At 37.2% G+C, this 24,957-nt stretch overlaps 1 protein-coding gene across 1 annotated transcript in view; it reads right to left on the bottom strand.

Annotated features, from left to right (window-relative positions):
- The window catches only part of ABCA13 (ATP binding cassette subfamily A member 13), a 176,157-nt gene that overhangs the window by 98,228 nt on the left and 52,972 nt on the right, over positions 1-24,957 (bottom strand). Inside the window, exons 23-35 of the mRNA XM_075495780.1 lie at positions 23,076-23,252; positions 20,617-20,917; positions 19,680-19,794; positions 18,104-18,433; positions 16,131-16,200; positions 12,010-12,144; positions 10,521-10,658; positions 10,275-10,290; positions 7,130-7,300; positions 6,093-6,311; positions 3,597-3,793; positions 2,089-2,246; positions 1,433-1,663 (exon numbers count right to left, since the gene is read on the bottom strand). Coding sequence (XP_075351895.1) covers positions 1,433-1,663; positions 2,089-2,246; positions 3,597-3,793; positions 6,093-6,311; positions 7,130-7,300; positions 10,275-10,290; positions 10,521-10,658; positions 12,010-12,144; positions 16,131-16,200; positions 18,104-18,433; positions 19,680-19,794; positions 20,617-20,917; positions 23,076-23,252 — 2,258 coding nt within the window. The remainder of the gene's footprint in view (positions 1-1,432; positions 1,664-2,088; positions 2,247-3,596; positions 3,794-6,092; positions 6,312-7,129; positions 7,301-10,274; positions 10,291-10,520; positions 10,659-12,009; positions 12,145-16,130; positions 16,201-18,103; positions 18,434-19,679; positions 19,795-20,616; positions 20,918-23,075; positions 23,253-24,957) is intronic.

The raw sequence follows: 24,957 nt of genomic DNA, 5'->3' as shown, positions 1-24,957 counted from the left end.
AGGTTTACTTGCATTATTGGGGGTCTATTTATACTTTTTCCACAGATTATATAAACTGAACAATTCTAAACCTGAAAATGCAGAACTGCTGATGCAGTTTCAAATATCTGACCCCATTAATTCCCATATGCATAGCTCACGCAGCAAAAATACAATGCATAAGTGATGTCTGACAGGCCTTAAAGTGTATCATCTTCATAAAACCAGGAAAGATAAGCATCTTCCCTGGGGTATCTTGTGTTCCAGCTGACCACAGAACTACATCATATCATCTCATACATTTCCAGGGAACAGAGGGACAAGGGATACACCTCTTTTCTATACTAAGTATTTATTGCTATAAATACTTAAATACATAAAATACTTAAATACTTAAATACATTTTTCAAAAAATTACTCTACAGGAATCTGAATTTCATTATTTTTGTGGGGTTTTTTCCTAACATATATTAAATTTTCTGTTAGAAAATAGTCCAGCGTTGTCTGTCTTTAACACCATAGGTAATCACTGAAGAAATCAGGTTCACAAAGTGATACTGAATGAATTGTGCCATCAAATAAAAATAGATGTGTTTTCTGCATCAAAAAAATACTGACATTAGTCTCCTGTCATCACTTGAAGAAATTGAAAAAATCATATTTTCAAAAGGATTTGTAATACAGAACTTGAATAGTGGTGGTTTAGGGAATCTTGATATTTAGAAGGTATAGGCAGGATAAAAACAGTCCAAGGAAAATAACTTCTCACTGATACTGCTATTTACACAGAGCTAAATTCAGAATTGATGAAGAAGCATAACAGAGCTTCTCTGGTTTGTTTGGTATTTATACACACACACACATGTGAGTGTATATATATTAGTGTGTATACATGTTCATGTATACATATATTTAAGTAAGTGTCTCCCTCTCTCTAGGTATACACACAAAATACTCTAGAGGTTTCCCCACACGGTTTTGCTAAGTCCTAAGCTTTAGAATTTAGTAAGTCAGAGAGTATTCTCGGCAATTTTTTTCCCATCCCAAGCACTACCTGAACTGAACCTCCAGCCTTGCAAGTTCAAAGCTCATTCCAATGCTAGAGATCCAGGATAACAACAGTGGTTCTCATTAAATCAATGACACATTAAATTTTCCTTAAGTAAATGAAGAAACAAACATTTAAGAGTTACGCAGTTCCTCAATGTTCACATTGGATTCTTGAAATAAGAAATGAGTCGTAGTAGAGTGGGTGCTGAAATTAACAGTACAGCAAAACTATAAAGTATACATTTTTCCCGGGTTTTTGGGTTTTTTTGTTTGTTTGTTTTAGGAAAACATGCTTCTTACAAGAAACTGTTGTGAAACATGAGAGATACAATAAGAGTAGCTGGAAACTAATACAGGATTCTCTAACCAAGAAAATGCCATTACACAGAAAAACTAAAAGTACCTCTTCCAAGCTGGTGTCAGAAATGCCATAGCCAGTCACATGTAGATGATGAAGGCTTTGATCTAAAGCCTGAAAAAGACCTTTTAAAGAAGTCTTATCTGCCCTTTCTGGAATCACGTAGGTCAGCTCAGTGCCACTGTTCTCTTTCAAGAAGGCTTCTGGGATGTGGGTCTGTACCAAAGATGTGACCCGAACAATATGCTTAGGATCCTGGATTTCAAACACAGAGGGCTATGAGGAAAGAAAGATAATCATGCACAAAAAATTAAATGTTACCAAAAGTATGGGACTTGATAGTAGAATTCATAGAGGAAAATTTCCACTGATGAAACTGCATCAAAACTGGGACACAGAGACTACTTGCCAGGAATAAAGAACAGTGAGACAAAGCCCTTTTCAGCTAAATATTGAAATTCATCATCTACAAATATGTCATTATGTTCTTCTAAATAATAACAATAACAGTAGTAGTAATAATAATAATAATACAACCAACCCCAAACAACCAAGAAAGCTGATAAAAACATGTTTTGCTGGCTCTCTAATAATCTATATCACATATTACTTCCTGACAGGGACATACGGCTCCCTTAGAATATACACAGCTATTACTTGGCAGGCACTGTTAAGTTCTGTACAGTACATTTTTAGTATACCTTTTTTATGAGCTTTAGACTGTGTCCCTGGCCATATGTTTCTCTCAGATAAGAGGGAGAACCACAGCACCTTAACTGGCCACGCTGCAAGATGGCAATGCGATCGCTGAGCACCTCCGCCTCATCAAGATGGTGAGTGGTAAAGATCAGTGTGCAACCTGCATCAGAAAGATTGGTACATGTCTACAAAACCTGGTTTCTAGAGAAACGCATCTTGCTTTCACAAGGGTCCTTTGACCTTAAGGGAATATGTTTCAGGTCCCTTCAAAACATAACTGCAAGACACAAACAAAACCTGCACTCAGATTTACAGTCTGTTAGATTCAGGTCTAAACTTGCTTTGTCTTGTATTATACACAGTAAGCAGTATTAAGCCATTACAACTTCAAGCTGTTTCAAGAGTTTAAGAGATTCCTTAAAACCACGTAAAAGCAGTGTCTGTTTCAATGGATCATTCACTGTGGGTTATTACAGCTAATTGAGTGCTCACTAGTTGAAGAGGTTGCTTCCCACAATCAGTTTTTAACCTTACGGCACTTAAAAAATTAATGTAGCAGACTGACTGATGAGTCTATTTTCATTAGAAGTATATATGTATCTATATAGAGATATGTGCAAAATGGGAAATGACAAACAGAAAATAATTTTGAGAAGCTAACAAAAAAGAAAAAGGTAAGAGAAGAGAAATTTCAGGACTGTCGTAGCTAAACCCCAGTCGGCAACTAAGCACCACACAGCTGCTCACTCCCCCTCCCGTCTGCCCTCCCCACCCCCAGTCGGATGGGGGAGAGAATCAGAAGAAAAAAATATATAAACCTGTGGGCTGAGATAAAGACATTTTAATAGGACAGCAAAGGAAAAGAAAATAATAATAATAGTAATGATAAAAGAATATACAAAACAAGTGATGCACAATGCAATTGCTCACCACCTGCTGACCGATGCCCAGCCAGTCCCCAAGCAGCGATCACTGCCCCCCAGCCAACTCCCCCCCAGTTTATATACTGAGCATGGCATCATATGGTATAGAATAGCCCTTGGGCCCGTTGGGGTCAGCTGTCCTGGCTGTGCCCCCTCCCAGCTTCTTGTGCACCTGGCAGAGCATCGGAAGCTGCAAAGTCCTTGACTAGTGTAAGCATTACTTAGCAACGACTAAAACATCAGTGTGTTATCAACATTATTCTTGTACTAAATCCAAAACACAGCACTATAGCAGCTACTAGGAAGAAAATTAACTCTATCCCAGCCAAAACCAGGATAAGGACAGGACTTAGAACTAAGCTCAATCTTCTGTTAGATTGGGTATCTTTCTGTGAGATAACAGATAATTCTTGTAATCTCACTTTGCTGCTTTAAAGTTTCCCAAATTTGATTAAATGTTACCTCTAAAATTAATGCATTTAGTTACTGAACAGCAATACTAATATTCTGACTATCCTGTTTAAATTTATTGAAACAGAATTCCAGAAAGGAAAATAAGCAGTAAATTATGAGTATAAGCTTTGTACCAGATTTGTACTTCAGAAGAACATCCCAGATGCTACGGCGAGAACATGGATCTAGTCCACTGGTGGGCTCATCTAGAACAACTGTCTTCGAGTTTCCAATAAACGAGATGGCAATTGACAGCCTCCTTTTCATTCCCCCAGAAAGGGCTCCAACAGTTTTGTACTGATATTGGGATAAATCCACATCTTCCAGAGCTCTGAAATAGGAGTAGAGAAATGGGACTGATTTTGAAAAAGTTTTTCCAGTCACATCACGTCCACTCAGAGCAGAATTACTGAAAAATCACTGTAAATGGAAAGCGAAAAAACCCCCTACCTCTGACTGATTATACAATTTGGTGACAAAAACGAATAGAAAAAAAAATGGTCTCTTTGCCTACAAAGAATAAACATTCATCACTACCTGAAATACAAATTCTGGATAAGTATTATGCAGGATGAGAACAGATAATTTTGAAATTGAGTCTAATCAAATAAATACCAGTTTTTCCAACGATTTCAGCAAACTCTAGATTATAGCCTCTTAAACCATGGTAAAGATAGTTAGTTTCATAACTCAAACAGTGCTTCAGTTTTTGCAACTATATAAAGAAACTTAAAAAATGCCCGAGCTTTTAGGAAATATGTAATCATTTGAAGTAAATAAGGTAACAGTCCTGCGCTTTTTTGCCTTTTTTTTTTTTTTGTGAAGACATGTTTTTGTAAAGTAAACAGGTTAGCGATCCCTAGGTAGAATAATACTACCTAATCCAACCTAATCTAATTCTTGTGTTAAGGACTGGGAGATACCATACAGACATTGCCTATTCAGCCCTCTGATGATCTTGCATCTGAGCAGTGTGTGGAAACATGCTCAATAAAGGCAGCACTGAAAGACCATCAATTTATTTTTCATCACATTGAACATCCAGTCATTGACCTAAAAGCTTTCAGTTGCTATCAGCTTGGCAAGCAAGACATAAAAGGTTCAAGAGTCCTAAACTAATCTCCTGAATCATTTGAGTGAATATGCAGTCTGTAAACCATGCCATTTACCCTGAGAGAATTCTTCTTTTTTAAGAAAAGAGGTTCCTATAATTGTTGTATAAATATATATCCAGGAAAATTATTCTTACTCTCTTTAGAAGCCATCTTTTTTGCTTAATAAAAAGCAAATTTTGTTTTATTGCTTTGTTGCTTTTCTAATTTCTCTGAAGTATTTTAAAGCATTCATTGGCTTTAAAAAAAAATTACATTTTTCTTAGTAGCAAGGCCTGCAGAGTCCTGAGTATTCTTATGTGCCATTAGTATGACAGTCTGCTGCTGAAATTATAATTCAGCAGTCTAAGTACAATAAAATACAGGATATTATTTTGCATAAATTTTAACCAAACACTATGTTTGGTTTGTCTTTGTTGTTCTAAAGAGTTGTTTCTGTTGTTTCTAGAGAGAATGCAGTGTCCCACACCAGAGATTTTTCAGACCAAAATTTTAAAGTAGCAGGCTTTTATGATAGCTACTAAAAAGGAAAGCCACTTTGCCACCGAAGTGTCTGCATATGCCTAATTGTACGCTTAAGGAGAAGTCCCATCAACTTGACGTTTACTTCCATTGAAACGTGGAAGTGCCCAGCCCTCCACACAGTCTAGCATGAATCAGAAGGTAAACAGCAACTATTTACACTGCCACACTATTAGAAAAGCATACATTTTATTCCTGAAGTTCAGAAAATGCAGTTTGCTATTAGTGAACAAGATCTCACCTTGTACGGTTTACTAGTAGTTTAATATACATGATGCAAAAATGGGGAAGGTCTAGTTCTATATCAAAGAAGTAGCAGTCTAAAAACACTAGCAAACATTCTCAACCTGACAAGTGGTAAATCCTCTGAGGTCATGTCAGAGCTCTGGTTTGTTTTTCCTATGAGATTGTTAATTTTTAAACCCCTTCACTTATTAAACACATTTAAAGTCTGAATTTGACAAAGGAAAAAGGTGATGGCCCATTTAAAAAGATTGTAACAAGCACTACCTTTACCTGCCTTTCCTGGTTTTCCAATCTTCCCTTAACAGGGAAGGGAATACAGGATAATAAATACATAAAGTCTGTGTTGACTTATCTGAAAACTCAGGGCGAACACACAGCAGTTTACTTTCTATCTGCCTCTCCAGCAAGGAGGGAGGTAAGCCAGACAGCATGAGGCAGGAATCACTACAGCTGCTACCAGGCTAACCATCTCCACTCCAGTCAAAACATGATTATTTGATGGTTCTGTATACCAGGTTTTTAAACGTTGACAGTTTCACTACAAATACATTCTAGTAAAGGTTAGAAACTAGGAAATCTATTTTCAAGGCATGATTTCAGAACATGAAGTGTGATAAAAACTCATGGAAAATCTGCAGTTTCTATTTGCTTCTACTTGCAATTTTGCTTTAGCACTTTCTTGTTTGAGTGGCTTGCAATAGACATTATCTATTAACTTGGCAGATTTCAACAAACGAAAGGAAAACTTACCCACTGACTTGCTGATTCAACTGTTCCTTTGTCCAGCCAGGTGCCTTCACAGATCCATAAAGCAGCAGATGTTCTCGCACTGTTAGTACATTGAACAGGACATCATACTGTGGGCAAACACCCAGCTCTGTCCTGATGGCAGCCAGATCAGTACGTATGTCCTTTCCATTAATAATAATGGTACCAGAGCTCGGTGGATACAGACCAGTCAACAGTGACCTGATACAAGAAAAAAATTAAAAACTCAGAAAGATCACGTGTAATGACTGTATTACATAGCTCACACTTGGATTTCCTGAAGCACGTCCTAGCATCCTTAGAGCAACACCAATTCAGTTGAACATAGTTATAGAAACACTGCTGGTTTGGGCTTTTTTTTTTTTTAAAACCAAGATCTCAACAATCCTTCATTTCCTTACTTCCAGAACAAAATCCATTTTTTCCCCAACTAAATATAACAGACCATTTTTTCCTTTTTCATGTGTGTATTCTAGCTGAGGAGTAATTCCTAATTGTGTCCCATCCTGCATCACTGGTTTTATTGAAGCTGTTTATAGTTAACATAAAGGTAGAAATACATAGACTTCTTAATTGAGACACTTCTAAATGTCATTTTCATTTTCTTATTCTCGTTTCTGGTCAACTGCCAAGAAAGAAGTCCTTTGCAACCTCTAGGAACAAAGCACAAAACCCCATGATTCCACACTCTCCATGTGATAGGAATACACGTGGGATACCAGAAAAGAACACTTCCCTGAGATGTGTTCAACTCCACAACTAGACATGCCCAGCTGCTACTTAAGCTGCTCCTGAACTATTACATCATGGTTTCAGTGGCATAGAGGACCAAGTTCTCTATTCATCACATTGCTTTTGTCATAGATATATAGCCTTCACTTTCCATGTTCTTTGGGCAGTTTATTAAATATTTTTTGGGGAAGAAAAAAAGACATAGGAAAGAGTTCACAAACATTTTGAAGTGAGAAAGCATAACAGAAATCAGAGGAGAGTGTAACAGCATTAAATGGCAGACTTACATAACTGTTGTCTTGCCAGCTCCATTAGGTCCCAAGAGCGCTGTTATCTGACCTCTATGGAAAGTGAGGCTGAGATCTTTAACAGCAGCCTTCTGGCCATCCACATGCTCTTTGGTGAGAGACAGCAGCACGACACCAATGGTGGCTCCTTCAATGCAAGGGCCTTTCCAACTTGGAGGTGCTGGGTCTGTATGGGGAAGAGCAGCAGATCAAGAGAGTTGCTGAATCTAAACGTGTGTGTGTGTGTGTTTGTATATACAGAATAACAAATTAACTTAATCCCTGTTGCCATTTACCAAAGCCTGGAACAGATGTTCAGATGCTCCAAACTGACATAAGCTCCACTGAAATCAAAGATACTATGCCAGTTAATATTTGCTAAGAATTTGGCCTATTTGCAGTTTTAAAAAGCAACTGAAAACAATTATGCCAAGTTGTGTGCATGTCCACATACATCTCCACAGAGTCATAAAATAGTTGTTATATTTTATTTCTAGTAGAAAAAACACTTATAATAATGTTGCTTGAATCATTGTTTTGTGCCTGTAAGTATGAGAAAATTCTGTGTGAATTACTCCATATATGCCATCCAGTTTCAGGCACATAAAATTAACATAACATTAACAGGCATAGCCAGTTAATCCTTTTAATTCCCTCAATCAATAAAGCAAAGCAGATCTCTCTGCGAAATGATTCAGAGCAGCAATCTAGTCTAAACATAATTCAAGGTCCTCAATGCAAGTAGATATCCAGCATTTTTCTAGCTGTGAGGTAACCAGTTCAGCAAACCGAGATGACTATATAGAATCATAGAACACTTTGGATTGGAAGGGACCTTTACAGGTCATCTAGCCCAACCCCCCTGCAATGAGCAGGGACATCTTTAACTAGATCAGGTTGCTCAGAGCCCCGTCCAACCTGACCGTGAATGTTTCCAGGGATGGGGCCTCCACTACCTCTCTGGGCAACCTGTTCCAGTGCCTCAACACCCTCATTGTAAAACATTTCTTTCTTAAATCCAGTCTAAATCTGCCCTCCCTTAGTTTAAAACCCATATGACGCAGATCAAGTTGACTTCTTTTCTATGCCAGCAGGAAAGGTTGGCACTACTTCCAAACATGAGCACAGTCAATCACGAGCCCCATAAATATATTATTAAGATGTAATATTTTATTGACTCATTGCAACTGAGAAATCTGGCAGGGGGATTTTTTTTTTTTTCTTTTTAAACAAAGGCAAGCCAAATTGGAAAGTTAGTCCAAAGAAATGGAAACTGTTATGGATGAGAATTATGAGAAGAGAGAATTATCCTTTTTAATGTATATTTTTAATATAAAAATATGAAATTTATATATTTATATACTGTATTTATAGTTTATATTTATATTTTGTGTAATCTTTTTATATATAAATAAAATATAAATATTACAAGAAGATAGAATTATGCTTTACATAAAAATATATGAAATTATATAAATCAAATTATAAATTAAAAAATTATATAATGACTTCAAGGATGGTTTTGTTTAGGCTGTGAATGAAGAAGCTTTTTGCTCCTTTCACAATCAATTTTAAGTTTAGAAAGAACTTTTGCCAGAAGCTTGAGGTTACCTTCCAGCAAGGTACTACCAGCAGCTGTGACATTTCTGAGGTCCTTCTACCCATGAACCTCTCTTCCAGTTAGCTTCTCTGTCTTTTGGTCTGGAGGCTAAAATCACCCACAAACATTATTCATGCCCTTTCCACTGCTTCCTAAATTTACAAGTACATCCTGGAACTTAACAGAGTAAGCCTCAGACAATGTATCTCAGGTAAGATTCAGAGGAGGAGCTCCAGATTACTTGCAAGCAGTAAATTGATCACCCTAGGACTTCTCCTAAGAGGAGTTCCAAGTGGGTACTCAGCACCCAGATCTCTGCCAGCCCTGCTCTAGTTGTAGTTCCAGCTCATAGGACCTACACTCCAGCCCTTCGCTGACACACCTCTGATTTCCAAAGTGCTTTCCACCCCCACTGAACCAGCCGTTACCTGGGCTATATGGAACAAATGCAGAAATCGCCTGGGAGCAAGTTACTTTGCTGTTCCAAGCAAATTATCCATAAACGCATTTAGCCCGTTATCAGTACAATGATGCCCAATTCTTATGAAAGACAGCAAGTTCCTTTGCATGCATGGCAGCGTTACAGTTCACACACAGGCAATTTGCTACCGAGCATGTGAGGTGCATCAGTTTAAGCAGAGGAGAAATGAGACAAAGAGAACCACAAAGCTGTAGGCAATCACTTGGATGGCTTGAGCCAGAGACCATGCTAGTAACTTTTCAGGCAGAGGAGAGGTTTTTTTCTCCACTTTCCACAGAGGATGTGGTGAACACAAGGGGAAACATTGAAAGTCTTCATTTTAAGTAAGGACCAAAGACAATCGTCTCAAAAAAATGGAATTGTTCCAAACCACAGAAATTCAGCCAAAATTCATACTGATAGTTTTTCCACAAGTGTTCAAGTGAACCTCAAGACATTTTGAAGTTTGCCCTACTCTAGGAGATACCAATACATAAAACTGCTGAGTTGTTCAGCTTCTTCACCTATGCTACAGACAACTGGATCATTTCCAAGCTACTGTAACTACTAAAAAACTATAACAACCCATCATGTTTTTGTAAGGCCCAAGAGGGAATATAGGTGAGGGTGACTTACTCCTTCATTCACAAAACATAAATGAAATGTGAGAAAGTCATTCAAGAGATGTAAGAAGGGGGGAAAAAAAAAAATAATTAATAGCAAGTGAACAAAGAAATAGAAGAGCAGTGGAAGTATCTGGAAGCAGATAAAAATTAGTTAGAATAACAGTAGCTTTTTTAAACAAAAGGTTAAGAAGCAGAGATAGAACAGTGATTACAGAAGAGGGAAATAAGAAATAGAAGGGAAAGAAATTAACAAAGTTAATTTTTCCACTGAAACAAGAAGAAAATAAAAAGAGCAGAGGATGAGGAAGAAAATGAAACTGCAGGGAAAAAAAAAAAGATAATAAAGCACAACACTTTTCAGATTCAGTAAGAGTATGGTTCAAGTAACTTCAGAAGATCCTAACAAAGCAAAAAGGCAATACACAGGGACAGGATGAACCCAAGAGACACTTATTTTACTTTTTTAAAGAGTTTTCTTAAACATTTGTGTACAATAGTTTTAATCGAACAATTCAAGCATTACAGATGACAGCACAATTAACAGTTAGTGTATAATGTTCATAGTATACACTATATAATGGAGGAGAGAAAGGGACAAGATCTAAACACATAATATAGGACCAAGCAATGATAAAAGCAGACTGATCAAAATCAGCACACCAATCAGAAAAGAGCCATTACTAAAATTCTATTATGACTACAAACCTTTTTCTTGGAAGTTTTCATTGAAGAAAAACATATTAGAGTTGAGGTAATGTCTCTTCCTCCTCTCTGCACCACACAGGTTCTTCCAGTAGGAAACAGTAAAGGGAAAGTACCATCGGTTCTTTAATCCAAATTTTCCTAGATTATAATTATGACAGAAACTGTTGCAAAATTTATAGTAATTTCATATTTGTTTGTAGACTACTAATGTCCTATCATTACTTACAAAGAGCTGGTTAGACCATTTAATTAGCTCAAACTCTCAGCTGCACTTCACAAACCTTAATAAAGTGGAAAAAAGTAATTTGGTCATAACACTAGGTCCTGCCATAAAATAATCAATCCTCAGTGATACTGTGCTTTACTGTATCTCCAAATCAGCTTTAAAGTGTAACAGAATCATAGACTTAACAATATGTAAGCACAGACGAACATAATCTTGTAAACTAGAGGAAAGAAAATGCACCAAATGGCCTGCCAAGGCAAACAGCCTTATTTTTTATTATAACAGTAATCCATTGCACCAATCATTAAAGATTATTATTCCATTACTATCTGTACAATTTACGCAAATCAGCCAGCATAAGAAACATTTATTGTAGCACACAAACAGAAAGGGCAAAAATATGCTCCTACATACAACCTAAACTTTGGCATTGCCCAACCTTTCCAGGCTTCACTTACCAATCACACAACACACTCTCTTTGTGTTTGGAGTTGCATTTCATTGACACTGAAAGGCAGGTGTCAATTTAAGCTAAAGTTTGTAAAATTCAGTTGTATATTCCACACACCCCTATCTTTCAAGGCAAAATTTGTTTTTTATTTTTATATTTTTAAAACAAATACAGAGTAGCTAGAAGAAAAGGTGACATGCAAATCAGAGGAAAGGTAAATTTCAAACAGCTAGTGAGGCATTAGGCTGTGATTAAAAATGCATCAATTAACTCAATAATATTCATAAAACCTGGTTAATGAAAAAAAACATTCCACTACTTTCTGAAAATATATGTGAAAGCTAATTATTTTTCTTTATGTATTGGACTGTGGACTGACTGGGAGCAAGATTCAGCTACCAGGCAGTTCAAAGTCTTTGTGATCTGAAAACGTGTTGCTGTTCATGGGTTTCAGCCCAAGTACTGACTCAGAAGATTCACCATTTTCACAGGAATTTTTGCTACTAGACTGAGCTCTGTTATGGTGAAGTACCAACAAATTCTTAAATCCTTCAAATATTAGTTATCCCCATAAGCAAACAAAATATATTTCATGCCTGGCTACAAATTCTAGTCCATGTGTTAGCACTACTCAATATTTGTGTATGTAGGAAGACTTTCTTACCCACTCCCTAAAGGCAATCAGGCAGTTTTACACATCAAAAAAGGTATGGTTTTGTTTTAGTTGCATACAATGAGGAAAGCCAATTTTATCCATTATATTCAGTAACTTCTTCAAAAAACATGAAATAAGAACAACTCCATGATCTTACCTGGAATAATATTGCTGAAATACCAGCCACCTATAGAATATAAAATGGAGTCAAAGAACATCATCCAGCACATCCATCCAAAGGTCATGTATCCTCCTTGTGCCATTGACTGGTGCACATTATTCCACTGAATTCCTGGTAGTAATAGTAATAATAAAAATTATTTTTAAAAGGTCAAAGCTAAATCAGTACAGCATTAAAGATCACAAACACAACACCACCACACACTTCTGGGTATTTAAGCACTGACACAAAAAAGACCGTAGTTAATAACAGTAATTCTAATGAATAGAAATGAATTGCTATGCCTGTACAAGCCTCTGTTTAGAACAGCAGGTGACACTGCTGCTGGGAAAATGCAGAGAAGCTGTTGCAGAAAGGGCTGTTTACGAAGTTTTAGCTGGCCCTTAATTTGGCAAAAGAAAAAGACCTACGACTGACAAGATGGAGCACTGACCTCTTCAATGAATCAGGCTTTATGCCATTCTACTGATATTATAAAGAAATGGGTTACACAAAGTTTAAAGTCATTTCTATAATGCTAAATCTGAAAACTTAAATCTATGAATTCTAACTAAGAAGCAAGTATTTGTGTGTATTGACTGTACTCAGAAGTAAACTGGAACAATAAACTCACTGAATAATTACTTCATAAAATTACTACATTGCAGAAGACATGAAAGGAAGAAAGAAGGTGCAGAACACTAGTACTACAGAAAGCTACCATATTGCTAAATGGAAGACAAAAGTAACCAAATTGTAGATTTACAAAAAGCATTGCATTTTTTTCTTAAAATGCTACTTTGTTTGCAGTACAGTGGGTCATGATATTGTTTCTACAATTCTTTTTCTATGATTGTCAAGAAAAGCAGTTTTTCCACAAAGCACGTTTTGCCCTTTCTTCAGTAAAGATGCGTCATTTTGATGAAGTATCTGGTGGGAAATGTAAGTAATATTTTCTGCAACTGTCTCTTCCACTCTTACCAACTTTTGTATCATTATGATACTTTTTCAATGCCTAGTGGTTGGAAACATCCACTATAATCAATATCGATCTTGCTGTAGTAGTAAAAAAAGAAAGACATTACATCCCTTTATATATTTAGATACATAAATGCATATCCTTTGTAGACATTTATCAAGGGCCCAGACATTCACTTACTTTTCTAAAACTTCAGCATCAATAGGGGCAGCTCTTAGCTTGGGGATAGTAGGGATCACCTTGTTAAAACATGTAGCAACCTGTTAGAACATTTAGCCAATTTCCAAACATTTTTTTCTTCCTAACACTTAAACATAATAGGGTGTTCTCATGCATTTCTGCACCTGCACAGTAGCTCAGTGGGGATTTCACCAGCTGCCTCCAAGCTTGCAGAGGCAAGCTGCTACTCAGGCTGAGTATGAATACGGTCACGCAGGAGAAACATACAAAATACTTTACAGAGTAAAGGTAACTTTTTTCTTACTTTCCAGTGTATAATAGTTAAATATTCATCTTAGCATTATGTTGAGAGTGAATAACATACACTGTTCTTGTTCTGTACAATATTGTTCTCATAAACCTCCATTGTGTTATACACTAGTGCATGTGTGAACCCAGGCACATCTACCAAGCTCAAGAGTAGTCCAACCCAGTGAATAGGAAGTCAGGTAAAAATTCCAGGAGGCCTGCATGGATGAACAAGGAGCTCCTGGCCAAACTCAAACACAAAAAGGAAGCATACAGAGGGTGGAAGCAAGGACAGATAACCTGTGAGGAATACGGAAACATTGTTTGAGCATCCAGGGCTGAAGCTGCAAAAGCTAAAGACCAAATGGAATTGAATCTGGCCAGGGATGTCAAAGACAAGAAGGGCTTCTATAAATACATAGGTGACAAAAGGAAGACTAGGGAACATGTGGGCCCATTGCTCAACAAGACAGAGGACCTGGTTACACAGGATGTGGAAAAGGTTGAGGTACTGAATGCCTTTGCCTCAGTCTTTACTAGCAAGTCTGGTCTTCAGAACTCCCAAGTCCCAGAGACCAAGGGAAAAGTCTGGAGCAAGGATGATGTACTTTTGGTGGCAGAGGATCAGGTCAGGGAATACTTACGCAAACTGCACATAAGTCCGTGGACCCTGATAGGATGCACCCAAAAGCACTGAAGGAGCTGACAGATGTCATTGCAAGGCCACTCTCAATAATCTTTGATCAATCATGGCAACTGGGAGAAGTGCCCAAAGACTGGAGGAAAGCAAATATCACTCCTATCTTCAAGAAGGAGGACCCAGGGAACTACAGGCCAGTCAGCCTCATCTCGATCCCTGGGAAGGTGATGGAGCAACTAATCCTGGAAACCATTTCCAGACACATTAAGGACAAGAATATCATCAGGAGCATGATATTCACCCAGAGGAAGTCACGCTTGACAAACTTGATAAAACTTCTACGATGAAAGGACTGGCCTGGTGGATGAGGGGAGACTAGTGGTCTTGTCTACCTGGACTTCACTAAGGCTTCTAACATTGTCTCCCATAAGATCCTCCTAAAGAAGCTAATGAAGTATGGGCTGGAGGAGTAGACAGTGAGGTGGATTGCAAACTGGCTAAATGGCCAGGCCCAGAGGGTGGTAATCAGTGGCATGAAGTCTAGTTGAAAGCCAGTGGTGTACCCCAGGGGCCAATACTGAGTCTGATCCTGTTTAACATCTTCATTAATGATCTGGATAATGGGGCAGAGTGTATCCTCAGCAAGTTTGCTGACAACAAAACTGGGAGGAGTGGCTTATATGCCAGAAAGTCATGCTGCCACCCAGAGAGGCCTGAACAGGCTGGCAAAACAGGCTGACAGGAACCTCATGAAGTTTAACAAGAAGTGCAAAGTCCTGCACCTGTCAAGGAACAACCCCATGTACCAATCTATGCTGGGGGACACGCAGCTGGATAGCAGCTTTGCAGAAAAGGACCTGGGGGTCCTGGCAGACACCAAGTTGAACATGAGCCAGCAACGTGCCCTTGCTGCAAAGAAGGCTGATGATACCCTGGGCTGCCTTCAGCAAAGCATTGCCAGCATGTTGAGGGAGGTGATCCTTCCCCTTTATTCAGCACTGGTGAGGCCATGCCTGGAGTCCTGGGTCCAGTTCTGGGCTCCCGGGTACAAGAGTACCTCTCTGCCTGGAGGTACTGCAGAGAGTCCAGTGAAGGGCCACAGAGATGATTAAAGGAATGGAGCATCTCTCCTATGAGGAAAGGCTGAGAGAGCTGGGACTCAGCCTGGAGAAGAGAAGGCTCAAGGGGGATCTTATGAATGTATATAAATACCTGAAAGGAGGATGCAAAGAGGACATAGATAGGCTCTTTTCAGTGGTGCCCAGTGACAGGACCAGAGGCAATGGGCACAAACTGAAACACAGGAGGTTCCCTCTGAACATCAGGAAACACTTTTTCACTGTGAGGGTGACTGAGCACTGGCACAGGTTGCCCAGAGAGGTTGTGGAGTCTCCAACCTTGGAGGTACTCCAAAGTCCTGGGCAACCGGCTCTAGGTGGCCCTGCTTGAGCAACGGGTGGACTAGATGACTTCCAGAGGTCCCTTCCAACCTCAACCATTTTGTGATCCTACAAAACTCCCTGTTGATATCTTCACCAGAAAGCAAGCATTAGAGCTCCCACTGACATCAATGAGGACTTCAGAGAAACTGCTCTAAATGCCTTGCCAAAGCTTCCTCCACTGGACTGAGAAAAATAACACATTCAATGAGTGAAATAATATTCAGTTATTCAATATTCAATACTCACCCTTAGGTAGCTGTACTGAATTTCACTAAATATAAAGTTTGGGATTGCATCTCTAGAACAATTGCATTGGCTGAATACACTCATTCTGTCATCTAACGGGATGCAGAGATTTTCCTCCAACCTGTATTGCAAATAGAGCAATGCTAAGCCCACTTTAATTTACTGCTAGAAAGCAGCACAAGCTTAACTCTGTTTTCAAGGGGCATTAAAAAGGTTTTTCTCCTGTTATGGTCTATCCTGTTAACTCATGATTAGAGATTTGTTTCAGAACAAAGTGAAAAACATTTCCAACTGTAGTTTGAAATAATAATTACAAAGCTTTTCTTCTAACCGGAGAGCTTACCTATTTCTTGGCCCTCAAAGAACGTAATGAAAAATACTCCTTGCCCAAAGGCAGTTGTAGACAGAAGACACTACAACACCAGAGGAGAAACAGGATGTGAACATCAAATAAAACACGTCATTAACAAGCTCCATGAAATAAAATAACTTGTGATACTAAAAGCAAGCACAAAATAAATAGACCTTTGTTTCACATAGGCTATTGATCATTATGTCCTTTTATGTTTTAACAACACTCCCCAAATACTGCAGTAGTATTTGCTCCACCTTAAAGAGCTCCTAGTTATTAATATTGGAAAGCATTATTTAACTTCATAACAAGTTATAGCCCATCATAAATCTACCACATACTGAAAACATATAATGTGCAACACTGTAAAATCATGCAAAGGAATATACTTTCTGTAGTAAGAGCAGTGGTCTTACCCATTTTTGTAAGACCAGAACTCAAGAAGAGATAGAGGCAGAAGGAACACGCACACTGGGTACTATATGCTGAGACAGCATTTTTGTGCAAGAAAACAACATTTGATTTCCAAGAAGCAACATAGTCATGCTGTATCACAGAAGTACAAAACAGAAAATGAGCAAGTTAGTGATGTAGTGTAACAAGGAGGTGTGACTGATGATCAATGGAAAAACAGTGGCGAGCTCATGAAGGCTGATAGGGAGAGCCAAAACATCACTAAGATTAATAAGCATTACTCAGTGATAAAGTTCTGCAGTTTGAAATTGAGCTGAAATAGAAGTTCACTTTATCTCCTATTTTAAAATAATGCAATTAAATAAGGTTTCTGCAATATTTGACACAAAAAGAACACATCCTGCCAGCTGTCTGAAGAAAGAAGTATGGCATAGGCTGCTACTTAGAAAAAAATTCAAAATCATTAATGGCATGGATTACATTTTTGTACAGAGAAGTTCATGCTAATTCCCATCAACTGAGTCCCTGTCTCTTACACTGCTAAGGTTTCACCATCTCACTTGACGCTCTCTCCCCTCTCTTCAAAAATTACTGTCTTTTGCACATGCTTCTGCCTCTGATTTTCAGCAAATGCAAGATATCTGAAGAGTTATTTTGAAATAACTGATTTTAAAGTGTGCAAGTTATCTGATGCATACTTTTCCCTCTCTGTGGCCCAAAGGAGGGAGAAAAAAGCAACAACAGAAAAAAAAAAAAAAAACCACCAAAAATTCCACCTTATCTATTTATGCCTGAATTCTGCAGTCTTATGTCTGTGCTTACTTGTATGCAAAGAACCAATATATTTTATCTGACCAATTGACACTGAAAAAGTGTCCATTTTTTTAACAGTGTATGAATTATTCCATCAGCTTAATTTGATATGTGAGTTATTTTGAAAGAGTGAAGCTACAATGTGTGAAATATGGTTTGCATTGTATGATGGTGATATTTGATGTCCCAGCCAGGGATATAGTATCTCAAGACGGTACAAAGATGTAAAACAGCCTATGGCACACATGAAACAGGAAAGTACATGGAAGAACTGATGCCAAAGAAACAGATACCTCAGACTATATAGCTAGATAAGCACAAGACAAATTTCTGATCTAATCCCCAATTATACTCAACAGAGAATCAGGCACTAGTTTTCCTCCAAACAAATAATGACTTTCAGGAGTGGCATGTCATCACGTGTGCTTGAAAGTATACTAACATTACAAATATTTTGAGGCCAAAACATAAAAAGAACTCATGAGCGTGAGGAATGCAACTTCCTTATATTTCCTGTAGGTTTACAAAATTTCCCTGAAAAATTAGTTTTGATTCCTTTCTACATTCAAAACATTTTCTCAATTAGATATCTGTTAACGTGACTGGTTTCCAGTGAAACACAAAAGCAAACAGAAACCTGGGAAAAAATAAGTAAATTATAGTCTAAAGTTTCAGAACTACAGAAATCCACAGCAAGGGTAGAGGAGAAAAATTAGAAAAGGCAAAGAAATATTTACCATTATAATCTGGTTGGTGAAACTCAACTGGTTCTGCAAGACCAACAAAACTATGTAGGGTAAAAAACTGATCATATACATAAGGCTGGCACACAAAGCTGCTGTATCGGCACTGCTAAAAAATGATCCCAAAAAATAGCTTAACATAATAACTGTAACTCCAAAATCCAGGAGAAAAAGGAAGATGAGGAAGCCATTGCTATAAGCAAAGATACCACTTGCTTTTAAAATGATGGCCAGAGCACAGCTGTTTATTGTGAGCACAATGACATTCTCCAGAAACCAAGCAAAGAAATGAATGGCTGGATGTACACCCATTGTCTTCATATACTGCAAGACAACATAGCAAAAAGAGTTAAAGTTAGGAAACAAATTTTCTTCTTCTCTCTTTTTTTTTTTTTATTTTTTAAGCAAAACATGTTGCCACCAAGACACTACCAGGTCCCCAAAGGATGTCATCTTCCCCTTAAATTACTCATCCCTTTTCCCTTTTCCTGTGCTACACTTTCTGCTGCTGTCTCCTGGATCAAACACAGTTCTGAGCAGGGCTGCCTCTGAGCTTATCACATACGAACATGAGGAATCCCAGTGTTCAGGCACAACTCTCTTTTGCACAGGGTTGCAGGACCAGATGTCAGATTACTGGGTCCTCCAGTGACAAGTTTGCCTTTTTATACTCTAAAAACTACTGAGGATATCTACAGCACTATATAAACAAATGTTTTTTCCCAGCTGGTTGCTGAACTAAAAGTAACATATGGATATGTCTGTAAAACTTTATGTATTAGCATGCAAATAATAATTTAGCCAGGTATGAGGTATCACCCCTCTTTTTTAAAAAAAAGGCTTTTGGAAACAAGCTAATACTAATTCTGATGCATCTTTCATAAGATGATCAAAATTAACTTTATTAAGTTGATTTAATATTTTAAAGCATTAAAAAAAAAATAAGGCCTTACAAGACAAAGTTTAGACAAATTAGATGATTTCCCAAATTAAAAAAGCTTACTCCAGCAGTGTAAAGACCAGTATAATTCTTCAAAAAAAAGTATATTTACCCATACAGAAAATGTATCATAAACCCCCTTGTCCTTCCATATGCTTAGCACCTGCTAAGACTAGCCATTGATATAAGCAAATAATTGTCTCATTTTTTCTGTGTCGTCCTTCCTTATATTTCTGATAATTACACAGTACATGGCAAATTTTTAATTTGGTTTAGGAAGTTTTATCATTTTAGACCACATATAGCAAAACATGAAAAAGAATCCAAAATAAAAGCCATTCTAATCACAAGTACTTTTTCCAAACAACAGTTTCCAGCTTCAACTTGTATGGATCTCTTGCTTGTTGCTTTTTGTCTCAGGGACAATATTTGCATGCTAAGAAACTGATGCTCAAACAATGTTGTGAATCTGAGTTGGCAGTTAGAACTAGAACCTACTGCCCAGAGGAAACAAGTGAAAACAAAGCCAGCTGGATTATGAGTACATAAAAGTACCTCAAACTTTAAGTTTTGTATTTCAGCACACTTTAATAAATACATTTTATTTTCAGAGGCTAATCTGCCTCTTACCTCTTCAAGATTAATTTCTCTTTCATAAACCAGCTTGCGAACCATGCCAGCAACTGAAACCATCCATGTTAACATCATCATAAGCGGGAAAAAAAACCCTATATTGTTCAAGAATCTATGAAAGAAAATATAGGCAGAGTTGTTAGCCCCCAGAGGTAAAATATTTTTTAGCAGAATGTTAATAGGTTAATACCGGGACTATTCTCAAAGTATGCACAAAGTAAGGTCTGACATGAGCAATAAGACTTATTCTTTTCTGGTTAGAATTGCTTATTTTTCATGTAACAAGCTAAATATATGTATTGGTACTATAATATTATATTAGTATTTGTCAACAAACAACTGATGTAATCACTCTTTAAGGCTCCATTGAAAGTCAAACAGAATTCAGATTTGTGTCTACAGCGAAGTAATATATTTGGACGGTAAGTAATAACATGAGCTGCTCAACTTTTGCTCCACTTTAACAGACTTATTACCACTGAATAATTTTAAATTCTAATAGTCAGGATGTTTTGATGGTTTTACAAAGAACAATCCTAAACTTTTTCTTTTGCTTCATCAACTTTACACTGTATTTCAACACATACCAGGGACCAATTTACAGGTTGCATACAGGACAGCTAAGGATGGAAAGTGGGTTTCTTAGCATAATCTAAGTTAGTTGCACAATATGTTGATACAGTCTCTGTCCAGCAGACGACTCCGCAGTCTAGCTGCAAACAGCTTGTAAGGAGTCATTTGCCAGACAGAAGTTGCATAATGTGTTGTGGTCACAGCTGTTAACCAATATTTGCTATGCTGTAATATTCTGGTATTGGACATACTGGTTCAGTCCTGTGTTGAGATATACATTCACCCACTACAAAGACCTAGTCCTCTAGCACTAATCTACTAAGGATAATATATTGAATTAAAAAGCTGAAAGTTTACTTACAGATCACTGGTATGACAAGGGTAAGGCATGGCTTGCACCTGAATGGCTGGCTCTGAGGTATCTGTTCCAGTTTGTGCTGAAATAATTGCCCTTTCAATCATGTCTTGAAGAGGAATAAAGACGTGGTTGTATTTAAACCCATCAGCTGGCAACTTCTGGGGATGGGATTTCCACGCTGGGTTTTTAATCAAATCCGTTCTCATGCTATAGAGAACGCTGGTTCTAATTGTATATGAAATGCGTCGTGGAAGCAGATTGCTAGAATCTTGCGTCTTGTTCTTTGGTATATTGAAGATTATACCTGACACAAGAAGAAAAGGAGCTTCATACCCAAGCTTATATGATTTATGCTATTTACATAGCTAGCTCATGGCCAATTATCATATGATAGTAGGATACATTCACCTGTCAGGGTAGGCCTCTAAAGTTTCTTGAGCCCCCAACACAAGAATGGTAGGTTTCATAGAGACTTACATTTTTTACACTCATGAATATGAAATGTAAAAAATTATTCACATGGTAAATGGTTTTGCAACAATCATTTTTATCTGAGAAAATTCCTTTTGTGATTTGTTTTTTTGAATTGCAGTTTATTCTCTTTGTATCCAGATTTAACCCCTTTTTGGGGAGGACTGATGTCAATTCCACAGTGAAAGCAGCAGCCATAAAATTTGTCCATCAAAGGGTACCAACCCCTGGAAGTGGGTGACAAAGTAAACAGTACCAACCCACTAAAATTTACTGTGATTTTTAATTTCTGAGTCAATTACAAAACTTCTGGTTTAGCACAGCAGAATTTGCATGTTTATTTTCTCTAGCTCTGTATATTAAAAAAAAAAGGCAGACAAAAGCTTAATCTGTAGCTGGAAACATGAAGTCAAAACCAGCAAATTGGTTGTATTTTCCTTCTGGGTGACCCAGACTTTTTTAGAACTTCTTGATGAATGTGAAATGTTGACTTTTTTTCCTTAGGAAAGGGGAGAGATGTCTTACCTATCACCTGGCTCTCTGAAAGATAATATGATACAGAATACTTTGCTGTAAAGCTTAGTTTTTCAACTAGCCAATCTCATTTTCCCATTTATGCAAATATTTAATTTCCTAAGACATTTCATGAGGCTATGAAGGCTTTGAAGGCTACAAACAAAGCAAGCAAGGAAAATTCCACTTTACTTTCATATCTTACTATGGAAAGGAATGTATGCCTATATCTGACCATGTAATACTGACATGTTGGACATGTTAGGCCCCTTAAAATGCCATCTTCCCTCCTTAAGCATGTGAAGAGATTATAAGGCCACAGTACTGAAAAAACTCCCAAGAAATGTCTTGGCTTATGTTAGCATATGACCCTTCCCTATGTAAGTGGAAGCAAAATGTATCTAGAACCTGTAAATTCAATTTTCCAGGGGCCAAGATCTATCTGTCTGTTTCTACCCTTGAAGGGGCAAACAATTTCACTCCCTAGGAAGTGAAATTGGGACTTTCCCAGAAGTACTAGGAAGTACTTCCGGGAAATTTTCCTTATCTCATGGTATGGCCTGTTGGTTTTATATTGATGGAGGGTGGTCATTTCCACATTCTGCAAAAGGGGGTATTGTGCAGGTTACAGAACAAACATAGGATTCCAGACTGAGTAGTTTCATTGTCTAGAACTGCTTTGACATGTCTTCTGTTGTGTACTTACAGGAATCCAGGGAGACAACAAAAAACAAAAGAACAGGGGAAGAAAATGTGGCACACTTTATATAGACTTAAATAGAGCTCTCTTTTGGAAAGGCTACATGCAACTTAAAGCATTTTATGCAAGAAGAGAAAGCATGTGTAATAAGAAAAAAAATCTTGTCTTTTAAACTCTTTTGTACAATTAAAAGATTCTCAGCAATAAGGATATAATGCAGGAAAAGGATAGAGAGTGTAGTCCCAGGGAAGAATAGAAATATATCCGTTGCTTAAGAATTTATTTATTCTGAATAAACAAGTTAATTTCTCTGAGGTGTTGGTTTAAGAATAGAACTTACCAAAAACACCTGTCGTCCCTCCTTTTTACAAAGCCAAGAATACAAAAATTAAAATTCGAAAGTATGTAAACTAGATGATCTTGTCATAATAAGTAGTCAAGTTTCCTCAGTACTGTACATTTTTCAACTCTTTTTATTCTACTTTAAACAATTATGACTTTTTTTTTTTTCAATATTTTGTTAGAAATAACAGACTCCAAGGATTCATTTGGCAGTTCCACAATTAAAACAATATAATTAGTCTTTACAGGATACATTACAGCATTCAAATGTTGAGGAATACCTCTAAGGTAAATGTGCTTTATTTTGCCTGTATTGTATTTGTTTTAATACATACTTTGAAACTGTGTAAGCTTAACCTACCTTATCAATAAACACAGACAACAACTACAAAGTCTGATGTTTTCTGTCAATATACATTTTAAATAAGGTACTTACTAGCCAAAAAATTATTTTGCTGCATGAGTTCATGAGCCTTCTCCTCCAGTTTCTCAACAGAGTCAAAAGGCTGGAAACGGTCCAGTAACACACAGGAAGAGATATTTACTACAAGCTGTGACAACAGGTCAATCTGTTTACTTGCTGAGCTGTTAAGCATCTTGTTCATCATAGTTTCTAAGATGAGGAAACAAATTGGACTTCCTTAGTTTTAATGAACAGAACAGAAAGCTATGTTCTCACTTGCACATCCTATAGGAGTAAAGACCCTTTGTATTTAAAAAAAGGAAGAAGTTTTTAAAACATAGGAATTTTACTGTGAACTTATGGAAGCATAGTTCATGTTTCAGTGGCTTTTACAAGTCCTCAGCTACATTTTCCTTCAATTTCAGAGCAACAAAAACATAACAAATTCTAGCAAAGTTCTAGAAAGAGACCACGTCCTTGAAGCTGTAGGACTTCGAACATTTCCTTATCCTTCCATAACTACTCCCACAAATACAAGCGAGTTACTGTACTTCAAACCTCACAAGAGAGGTCCATCTCTTTCATCTAGTAATGTATTGGCCAGTTCTTCTCTCCTTGAAACTGCAAATATTTCAACCACCTTGTTATATAGGGCATAAGCATTTTGACTCGAGCCCTACATTTAAAAAGCATCTGAAAAAAGCCTGCAACCCCTCCATTTTGACTTTGATCTTATCTATGGACCCAGGATAATTGTATACCTCAACCAAAGCCCGGTTTCCAAAACACTGAACCTTTGGAGGAATTCAGATCTTCATCTGTTGGTAGAGAATGTAGAGATAGTGCTATATCCTTATGCTTGAGAGAATAACCAGAAGGATAGCATGATCTAGAAACAATCTTAACTGATATGGATTTAATGGAAATATCTGAATTTCTCAGATAATAAAAAATGTTGTAAAACATCCAGCACAAGTGTCCATCTTAAATTTGTCAAGATTCACTTGAAGATATAGGCTTTAAAAAGGACAAGTGATGACCTCATTTGATAACAGTGGTGACAGACAAACCCTGAATCATAAATTATTCACGCATTATTCAGCATCAGCACAGGAAATATTACAATAGGAAGGCAGATAATTGGAAAAATGTATGGAGTAGTCTGGAGAAGAGACATGATTACCAGTGAAAGGATAAAGATCACAAGGAGAAAAAGTAGAGGAACTGATAGTCTAGAACTAGAAGACAGGAAAGCAATGACAGGGTGAATTCATGGGTTGAAAGAAAACAGTGCCAAATATAGATACTATATGTCTTATTTACTGCTATCCTTGAGGACGACAACAAAGGAAATACCTATGCTGCTACTTATTTTGTGGCACTAGAGAGAACAGAATATTCATAACATTAAGCCCAAGTAGTAGGGCTAAGCTTTCATATATATTTTTATTTCTATAAATATGTGTGTGTAATTAGATATAGCCCTATATATATGTGCACACACACAAAAAAAAATCACCAGAGATCTCTTCACCAGCTGATCTTTGAAAGACCTTAATTTGAAATCAGCAATTAACTAAAAAAACTTCTCTCTTATGAATTAAACTATTGAATATTTTAGCATAAGAAATACCAACTAGCTTGCTGCTTGCTTGGAGTACGGCATACTTAAATGTTTCTGGAAGCAAAATTTTGTCTTTCACAATGTTCATGAACTTCTGTACTCTAGCGTAGAAATAACACATATATATGAACAGATACAATCCACAGGAAAGTTTTAGAACTAAGATCTATAGAATTGCCTATCTTGTATTTTTCCCATTTATAAATGTAGCAATTATGAATAAAAAACTCGGCAAATCTGTTTTCACTATTATCTTCTTACTTTGTTACATACCAACTCAGCCCTCATCTT

The sequence above is a fragment of the Mycteria americana genome, chromosome 2 (genome assembly GCF_035582795.1).
Source record: "Mycteria americana isolate JAX WOST 10 ecotype Jacksonville Zoo and Gardens chromosome 2, USCA_MyAme_1.0, whole genome shotgun sequence".
Classification (NCBI taxonomy): Eukaryota; Metazoa; Chordata; class Aves; order Ciconiiformes; family Ciconiidae; genus Mycteria; species Mycteria americana.
This window is presented reverse-complemented; position numbering and strand designations above follow the sequence as displayed.